The sequence below is a fragment of the Engraulis encrasicolus genome, chromosome 17 (assembly GCF_034702125.1).
Source record: "Engraulis encrasicolus isolate BLACKSEA-1 chromosome 17, IST_EnEncr_1.0, whole genome shotgun sequence".
In the NCBI taxonomy this organism is placed as follows: Eukaryota; Metazoa; Chordata; class Actinopteri; order Clupeiformes; family Engraulidae; genus Engraulis; species Engraulis encrasicolus.
This window is the reverse complement of record NC_085873.1, coordinates 2,639,772-2,649,771: the sequence shown is the minus strand read 5'-3', so window position 1 is coordinate 2,649,771 and position 10,000 is coordinate 2,639,772. Positions and strand designations below refer to the sequence as shown.

Here is a 10,000-nt window from a genome sequence, read left to right as displayed (position 1 = left end):
GCCTCTGTATTATACTGTACTGCAGCGGTTCCCAAACTTTTTCCCATGCACACCCCCTTGTACATTTCAATGTGGTTCGTGCACACCCCCTAAGTGAATATTTTGGTATGCTGATGGCCACGCAAGTAAGTCTCTGCGCATTCACTGCACATTATGTACAGTTGTTTTGGGGAATCCTCTTTTCCAATAGTCTAGGAGTTAAACTACACTTCACATGGACCCTTCCAGCATACAATTCAGCATACAATTAAAAACTACTTCACGTTCATTAATGCTGGATAAAAACTCACATATCCACCATTGCTCTAATTAGCTCCCACACATCACAGTTTGGGAAACCCTGCTGTACTGTACAGTTGTTTACATGAAGTTACATGATATTGCATGAAACTAGTAGTCCATGGCATCTGTCAGAACCATTATTGTATGACTACACAATGTTATCAGCTCTGTTCTCCATACAGCAGGTGCAAACATTTTTTGCTGGCCACGGCACATACCATATACCTTTACCTCTCCCTACACCTGGCTGAAAGGCCCTTGAGCAAGCCACCTACACCCCACAATGCTTCGGGGATTGTAATCAATATCCTGAAAATAAGTGACTTTGCATAGAAGCATCAGCTAAGTGTAATGGAATGTCCTTTTTTACTTGACAGGCCACATGAAGTAGAGTAGAGGGCTGCATTTGGCCCTTGGGACACAGTTTGCCCTCGACTGCCATACAGCAATTCTGTGTTATCTTGTAGCATAAACAAATGCTATTGAAGACCTTAAAAACCAATGCATTTCCAATGCTACATTGACATATTTATCAGTGAGATAGATTAGCGTAGCTTAGAAGTGAATCTATATCCCGCGTATCAGCATCATGACAAGGGTTTCAATTAGCCTGTGTGGTTCTCAGACTTGTCCAGGCGCCACATGAAGCTACTGTAAACATCAGCTGACTTTAGAGTGCCTTATAAGTTGGCACTCTACAGTATCTGACACAAACAATTGATTGGCACCCTGCCACCCAGGAGCATCAGGCCACCGCACTGCATCATCGCACTGCAGTGGTTCCCAAACTGGGGGGCAAGACCCCTAGGGGTAGCCAGAGGCGGACCAACTGGGCCCCAGGGGAAAAACACTGATAGGGACCCCCATACGGCCTCATAACAGGGCCCCCACCACCAATATGAGAGGGCACTGGGCCCAGGGGCAAATGCCCTGCTCGCTCCTCCTATAGCTCCACCCCTGGGGGTAGCTGAAAACACCCTCCGGAGGACCGGGGAGGAGAAAAGAGGATATACGACAGAAGAGGAGAGAGTAGGAGAGGGGAGGAGAAAAGACAACTGGAGAGGATGCAGCATAGCACTGTTACAAATAGGCATGGGATCCTCTGGAAGAGCGGACAACAGAGAGAGAAGAGGAGAGAAAAGGAAAATAGATCGAGAAGAGAGGAGAATACAGCAGAGGACTGTTGCAAATATGCAGGTGACCCTCTGGAGCTGCAGTAGGAATCGTTATCGACAAATAAAGATTGTGTTTTTGAGCATTTCTTTACATAGTAACTTAATCACTGGGGCAGTGATGTCACATGGTCAAGCTCAGAACACTTCTCCCTTGAGGCTTCCCCATCCTGGATCTCAGCAATAGGAAGTAGCAGGGCTGTACAGGGACCAGAATAACAGCCTGGGCATTTCTGACTTAAAAAGAACAGCATATAAGGACTAGCGGCCCGTCGGGAAAAAAACCTTGAATGCCAGATTAACATATGTGCCAGATTAATATACAGTATGTGAGGATCTTTCACACCCCTTAGTCAAGTATATGAGACGTTGCTCTCAGGTAGGAGGTTAAGGATACCTTCATTTCAAACAAACAGAGCCTGCAGATCATTCATACTTACTAGTAGTTAAATAAGACAACTGTAAGACTGAATAGCACATTGCACTTTGGTACTGAATAACTGGGTTCTTTGTCAACCTGTCTTCTTGCCCTGGAGGGAGGGTGGGTGTTGTGTTTGTCCATTGTGTTTTTGTCTATTGTAATGTCTTCGTAATTGTATCAGATGCACTGAAAATGAAAATGTCACAGAACAATTTTCCGAAGGGACAATAAATAATCTATCAGTCCAGTCATGGGAAGTTCTGTAGTATACAGTCCTGTCACGTACCGGCGGCCACTCATTGATTGTCATTAGCTGACCTCTGCAGCAAGCTGAAGTAGATAGGCCTATGCATGTCTGTCTTCCATAGGCTGGAAGATTTCCGACAGGTTGATAAATAGCACACATCATTCTAATGTTGAATAATGCCGATGTGTTACTCTGTTGTTGTAACAGCTTCTGCGCTGTACTCGCTTCCGTGCAGTAATAGCAATAATAACAGCAATAGTAACATATTAATTACACTTCACTCCAGTGCACTCAAGTCACTAATTTGCAAGTCACAAGTAAGTCTCAAGTCCTTTCAATCAAGTCCAAGTCAAGTCACAAGTTAATACACATTTGACCAGGTCAAGTCCAAGTCATACCAAAGGAAGGTCAAGTCTTAGTCCAAGTCTCATTTCTTACCAAGTCCTTACCAAGTCACCATGTTCACTCCAACTTATGTCGGAGGAGGATGCTTGAGTGCTATGCACAGGACCCAGAGACTAACATTTTATTAATAATAATAATAATATCTTAATAAGGCATTACTCTAATGTTTTATTGTTACAGGGCTTCTGGGTTGTAATCGCTTTAGTGGTGGTGCGGTGAACTACAGTACACTGCTGCTGGAGGAGGAGGCTGGGGTTTTGTATGCAGGAGCCAGAGACGCCATCTACGCCCTCGACACCAACAACATCTCCAGCACCAGGAGCAACTACACGGTAAGGACAGGCAGACACACACACACACACACACACACACACACACACACACACACACACACACACACACACACACACACACACACACACACACAAACACGCACACGCACACACACACACGTGAGCGCGCACACACACATGCACACATGCCTAAATGTCTGGACATGCATGCATACACATGCTTGCAAATTGCATACATGCATGCAAGACAAGAACACTCGTATAAACACACACACACACACACACACACACACACACACACACACACACACACACACACACACACACACACACACACACACACACACACACACACACACACACACACACACACACACACACACACACACACACACACACACGTACACACTGCTTGTGACGCAGAATGTATCCCCTGTTATTTGCCCAGATATTGTTCATGTATCATTTTCGCTCCATTCACATTTGTATGACAACCCCGCAGGGCGCCAATTCAATTGTAACTGAAACACAATGCTGTGCAATGCATACATATTTTTATGCCTATTCATACTTTTAAATTGCAGGCATATTCAGTGGATTGGCTTGAATTTTGATTACTGTATTACAGAGCCCCATTCAGTGTCAGGTTGTTGTGCATTGTTTGTGATATTGGATATGTTCTGACCTGTTCTCTTTTTTTGTTGGTTTGTTTTGGCAGATAAAATGGCCGGCCACGCCAGAGCAGAAGAGACAGTGCCTGAATAAAGGCAGAGACAATCAGGTGTGTGTGTGGGGGGGGAGGACTTGAAGGTTCCGCCTGTATTCTGAGCTGTTCCAAGACTATTTCACATTTCATTCAGAAGTACTGAGACGGTTTAACTAGCTTCTGTTAAAACATCTTACCGAAATACTTTTACATTACATTACACTACATAGCATTACAGTGCAGTACATTTAGCAGATTATTTTATCCAAACCAACCTACAGAGAGTTGCAAATTGAAATACACATTCTCTCAGCACACTATACGTAAATTACTGTCAGTATGTTCGAAGAGATTATGAATTTGAAACAGGCTGCATTTAAATCGCCCAATTTCGTTCAGAGATAAACCCATATAATTTCTTTGCAAAAACAAGGAGAGTCTGGAAACTTGCGACAGAGCTCCCCTTGAGTGTGCAAAATGAAAGCTCCCCATTAATCCAACTGAATGTGACAGAAGACGCTGTTTACCCTGGGAGTCTGCGCTAAAAAGAGGGAGAGGCAGGAATAAACACATGGGGTAAACAACAATAAACATCAGAAAATACTCTGTAAACAAGTCAAGAGAAAAGTTGTCAGAAGTACACAAACGTCCTACAGAAAATCAACGATTGCTAGTTCCCTCTCTCTCTCTTTTGTCGCCTGTCTGGTGCTCTCTCTCTCTCTCTCTCTCTCTCTCTCTCTCTCTCTCTCTCTCTCTCTCTCTCTCTCTCTCGCTCTCGCTCACACACACACACACACACACACACACACACACACACACACACACACACACACACACACACATACACATATACACACACACACACTCATTCATTCATTCATCATTTATTTAAACTCGAAGAATCATTGAGAGCCCAGCCCTCATTTACAATGATGTCGAGTAAAACAAACAATTACACATATAAAATCATATATATACACAACATACACAATACAACATAAATCATATAAGAGGTAAGAATTAAGACAAACTATGAATTAAAACTTATGAGTTAAAACAAGTACAAGTATGTGATAAAAAACTTCCCAGTATTACTTTAAAATGTTCTAATGGCACAAAGGCTTGAAGACCCATCCTTTGTTGTAAGGTATTCCACACTGAAGGTCCACAGACACTAAAAGCCGTTTTACCCAGTTCAGTGCGGGCATAAGGGACCTCCAGTAAAAAGTTGCTGCTGCGGGTTTGGTATGGGTTGGAGTGCCAAACTAAAAGAGATGAAATATAAAATGGGAGTTTACCAGTGAGGGCCTTATAAATAAAAATAAAATAATGCATGTCCCTTCTGTGAGAAAGTGGAGCCCACCCAACTTTATCATATAACAGGCAATGATGAGTGCTATATGGATCCCCAGTAATAAAACGAAGAGCTGAATGATAGACAGTGTCAAGTGCCTTCAGATTAGAGAGTGGTGCATGTCTGTAAATAATATCACCATAGTCAAGGGAAGACAGAAAAGTAGCTTCAATTAACTTTTTTCTGCAGAAAACAGGAAAGTGATATTTATTTCTGTGCAGGAAAGATAGCTTTTGTCTGAGCGTAGTGACAAGACAGTCAGTATGTTTCTTGAAAGTGAACTTGTCATCTAGCCAGATTCCCAGGTACTTATAATGTGATACTCTCTCAATAACAGACCCATCTAAAGTAGATATATTAAAATCATTTTTCATGCCATGCTTAGATCGAGTAAAGACCATACATTTAGTCTTGCTTACATTAAGTAGAAGCTTAAGACCAATGAAGGCATTTTGTAGGATATTAAAAGACTGCTGCAATTTCTCCAATGCTAGCTGTACAGAATCTGCAACACAATACAAAATTGTATCATCTGCATAAAGATGAATAGAGCAGTTGGAAAGGAGAGAGAGTATGCTATTTATGTACATGGTGAAGAGTACCGGACCTAAAACTGAACCTTGTGGGACCCCCTTGGTTATTAGCAGGGGGTCAGATTGAGTATTACCCAATTTTACAGTATGGTGTCTGTTTGATAGGTAGCTCTGGAACCATTTACAGGCACTTGCACTAAAACCAATACCAGGCAGAATTTGTAGAAGCAGAGAATGGTCCACAGTGTCAAATGCTTTGGATAAGTCCACAAAGATGGCAGCACACACACACACACACACACACACACACACACACACACACACACACACACACACACACACACACACACACACACACACACACACACACACACACACACACACACACACACACACACACACACACACACACAGTGACACACACTGCAAAGCTATGATTCCGTCAGATCATTACTGCTGAGTCTAGTCACTGCGTATTCACAACTTTTGAAATGTAGAAATATGTTATGTAAATGAGAAACAGGACATAAAATCCAATCAGGGGTCTATTCATAATCATTCTGTCAAACATAACGGTAAATATAAAACCACAACCTAGTACACACCCTAATGCTCTTGCTCTCTCTTTCTCTGTCTTTCTCTGTCTTTCTCTGTCTTTCTCTGTCTCTCTCTCTCTCTCTCTCTCTCTCTCTCTCTCTCTCTCTCTCTCTCTCTCTCATGTTAGGTGTCTCTCTTCTTAGGGGTAGATTGTGTTGACTGTATAAGCTCCCAAGCTGTTGAGGCATCATCATGTTGCCCTTCAGTCTCCTGCTGACTCTCTGGTCAGCCATTAAGGGCTTGTTGCTCTTCCTGTATTTTTAGCTGCAGCTCTCAGGCCCTCTGCTTTTCTTACCGCTCATGTCTGGGCAGGGCCCAAGGCAAGGTGATGAAAAACGGTTCCTTGTAACCCGTTTTAGAACAAGAGTGCTAATGTCTAGTGCTGGTCTGATTGCTTCTGGAGTGGATTCATGGATACTTTTTTAGATCTTTATGGGGTCTCTTTCTGCTATAAGGTCACTCAGACTTGCTTGTGTGTGTGTGTGTGTGTGTGTTTGTGTGTGTGTGTGTGTGTGTGTGTGTGTGTGTGTGTGTGTGTGTGTGTGTGTGTGTGTGTGTGTGTGTGTGTGTGTGTGTGTGTGCGTGTGCGTGTGCGTGTGCGTGTGCGTGTGTGTCTTTCACAGACAGAGTGCTACAATCACATCCGCTTCCTGCAGCGGTTGAATGAGACTCACTTGTATACCTGTGGCACGCACGCCTTTAAGCCCCTCTGTGCCTACCTGGTAATTACTGTTTATGTTACGGTCACCACTGCTATGTACACTCATCATGGATACCAGTTCTTTTTTTCTGTTTTTTTTTCATGCATATCTGTTTTTTTTGTGAAAGCGAAAAAAAAGGTTTTGGTGTTTCTTTGTTAACCGGAAAAGGTTATGAGCATGCCATCTATGAAATTTTTGACAGTGTCTCTGTATTGTCAACACCACAAGGCGATTCATTATTTTGGAATCGTTGGTTGAGAATTTTTTTCCCCATATCATGCAATTCATGTTGTCACTTGATGCACGTTGCCTCACCAGGACGTGGAGCAGTTTCACCTGTCCCGATTCGAGGACGGTCGAGACAGGTGCCCCTATGACCCAGTGAAGAGCTACACAGGGATGCTTCTGGGTAAGCATCAGCACCAGTGATCTGTAGTGAAATCTTAACCCATTTTATTCTAAGCCCATTTTTGGGAAAGAGTGTCCTCTGCCTATTAAATCCTAAATACTAGGCCTATGTCAGCCTCCGAAGCACATACAAACACGGAATAAGTTGCATTTAAAAGCTAGGACCCTCGTTATGCATTGGAATGTGTTCAATCAGCTCTAACATTCCCACATTTTTAATAAAAACCCTCAAATCTGCATGCAGCGTATATCAAAGTCGCTATATCATATGTCGCTCCAGGGCACAATGGGTTACAAGGTGTCGTATGTAGGATTGTGGCCAGATTGGGTATTGCAACTACTTATGCTGCTTTTTGAAACCGTGGTGCCCATTGAAAAATGTGATCTTTTCATGAATATTTATTTAGTAATAAACTAAGATTTACTACTATGACCAAAGCACAGGAAGCTTTGCAGCTAAAGAACACCTACTTCTGGGCAGTGAAAATTGCAGACTTGGAGAAAGAAAGCCCAACTGCAACTCCGACTTCCATTTTCACTGTGACACAGTACTCCACAGCACACAAGTGAACACTGCACACACAACGAGATATCATGTGGCATGTGTTTGTCATGGCTTGATACCTACTGACTGGCTTTAACCCATTGTGTCCTGGAGACACATATATGCTGCATTCAGGTTCTTGAGATTTTAGCTGTTTTATTAAAAAATGTGGGTAAGTTAGAGCTGAATGAACATATTCCAATGCGAAACGTAGGTCCTAGCTTTTAAATGTGACTTATTTCATGTTTGTATGTGCTTCGGAAGCTGAGATATTTAGGATTTAATAGGCAGAGAGCTTGGGACAAAATGGGTTAAATTTCTTGTGTTCTCTGCCCCGTGACAAGATGGCGACATGTTCTCCGCCTCCCAGTACGAGTTCCGCAGTAACTCCGATGTGCGTCGCAACTTCCCCTTCCCCCTGCTGAAGACGGAGGAGGCCCCCACCAGATGGCTGATGGGTAGGTCAACTCAGGAAGTGCATGAGAGTCGTCAATCAATAATAAATAATAATAATAACTGTATTTCTATAGGACTATATCATAACAAGGCATGCAGCTCAGAGTGCTTAACAAATGGGAAAAACATCAATGTTAATCCCACTTGTGCTAAAGAGCTACAGCAGTTACCGTATATGGAGGTGACACACCAGCTATTGGAAGGGGAACAGACCGTTGCCTCAGTTGGTATACCAAGGTGGTAGACGTGAATAGAAGACTTACAGTAGTATAAACCAACGCGACTTGACGTCACAGACCCATAACGCGCGTTTTGGGGGAAAGAAAGGAAGGGTTTCCCCCAGAATCTCCCGAGACCACAACAGTCATTTTTGCAGTCGTTGTTATATTTTGTTGCTATCAGCTAAGTAAGGAAAGCATCCACCAGTAACAGGGACACTGACAGTAACAAAGTAGATGTCTAAAATACTGGACGTTTACCTATGTCTTTATTTATTCACTTCAATGGCTTATAATGTCATTCAGCTGAGTTTGTTGTGATATTAATGTGGCAAGACCCTCCTCCGCCCTCAGGGTACGGGCTGTCATTTGCCCTATGCACAGTTTGCCCGTTACATTTGCTGAGTGTGTAGATTACTGCTGAGATTAAGAGAGATAAATAGGCAGCATGTTTGTGCTTAGTCAGTACTAATAAATGTGTGGGCACTGATGGATGAGGAGAAATGTCTAATGGCTCATTAACGTGTATTAACACAATACATCTTCATGAACGAGCTCTCTTCTTCTTTTTCTTTTATTTTCTTTCCTTTTCTCTCCTCTTCTCGTCTGTCATATGTCATCTTGTGTCATCTTCTCTCCTCTCTTCTCCTTCTCTATTTCTCTCTCTCTCTCTCTCTCCCTCTCTGCCTATTCTTCTTTTCTATTATCTTTTCTTCTGTAATTTGTTTCTTGTCTTCTCTCCTTTCCTCTTTCTCCTCTCTCTCTCTCTCTCTCTCTCTCTCTCTCTCTCTCTCTCTCTCTCTCTCTCTCTCTCTCTCTCTGCCTATTCTTCTTTTCTATTATCTTTTCTTCTGTAATTTGTTTCTTGTCTTCTCTCCTTTCCTCTTTCTCCTCTCTCTCTCTCTCTCTCTCTCTCTCTCTCTCTCTCTCTCTCTCTCTCTGCCTTCTCTTCTTTTCTATTATCTTTTCTTCTCTTTTTTGTTTCCTGTCCTCTCTCCTTTCCTTTCCTCTCCACTCTCTCTCTCTCTCTCTCTCTCTCTCTCTCTCTCTCTCTCTCTCTCTCTCTCTCTCTCTCTCTCCCCCCCTCCGCGATCAGAGGCTGATTTCGTGGGTTCAGCCCTGCTGAGGGAGAGTGTGAACAGCTCCATTGGTGATGATGACAAGATCTACTTCTTCTTCACGGAGAAGGACATGGAGCAGTCCCCCTACTCCAGCCACACCAGGGTGGCCAGGGTGGCACGAGTATGCAGGGTGAGGAGATGCATACAGTATCGTATCTGTTTTGAATGAATGGATGACTGAATGAATGAATGAATGAATGAATGAATGAATGAATGAATGAATGAATGAATGAGTAAAAGGAGGAAGGAAGGAAGGAAGGAAAAATGCAGGAATGAATGTGAAATGACATGAACTCCAAAGCAGATCTTCCAAAGCAAAAGCGGTTTGCCTGAAAACAAGATGGATCGAAAATGTAGTATAGCACGTATGAGCAAGAATTTGCAGTGATTGTGTGAGAGTACAGGATTGAATATAGGTGCGGGTTGAACATGGCCCCAGGGATAAACAATTGGCAGGCCGCTGTAGTAATAGAATCAGCGGATGGCAGCCTGCATTGCTAATTGATTGATTGGTTGTAGTGGATTGGTTGGATGGTTGATTG

The 10,000-nt window shown here is 43.0% G+C and overlaps 1 protein-coding gene across 1 annotated transcript in view; it reads left to right on the top strand.

Moving 5' to 3' along the window:
- The window catches only part of sema4gb (sema domain, immunoglobulin domain (Ig), transmembrane domain (TM) and short cytoplasmic domain, (semaphorin) 4Gb), an 85,468-nt gene that overhangs the window by 44,552 nt on the left and 30,916 nt on the right, over positions 1 to 10,000 (top strand). Inside the window, exons 3-8 of the mRNA XM_063221556.1 lie at positions 2,708 to 2,859; positions 3,539 to 3,601; positions 6,634 to 6,732; positions 7,030 to 7,120; positions 8,008 to 8,121; positions 9,434 to 9,588. Coding sequence (XP_063077626.1) covers positions 2,708 to 2,859; positions 3,539 to 3,601; positions 6,634 to 6,732; positions 7,030 to 7,120; positions 8,008 to 8,121; positions 9,434 to 9,588 — 674 coding nt within the window. The remainder of the gene's footprint in view (positions 1 to 2,707; positions 2,860 to 3,538; positions 3,602 to 6,633; positions 6,733 to 7,029; positions 7,121 to 8,007; positions 8,122 to 9,433; positions 9,589 to 10,000) is intronic.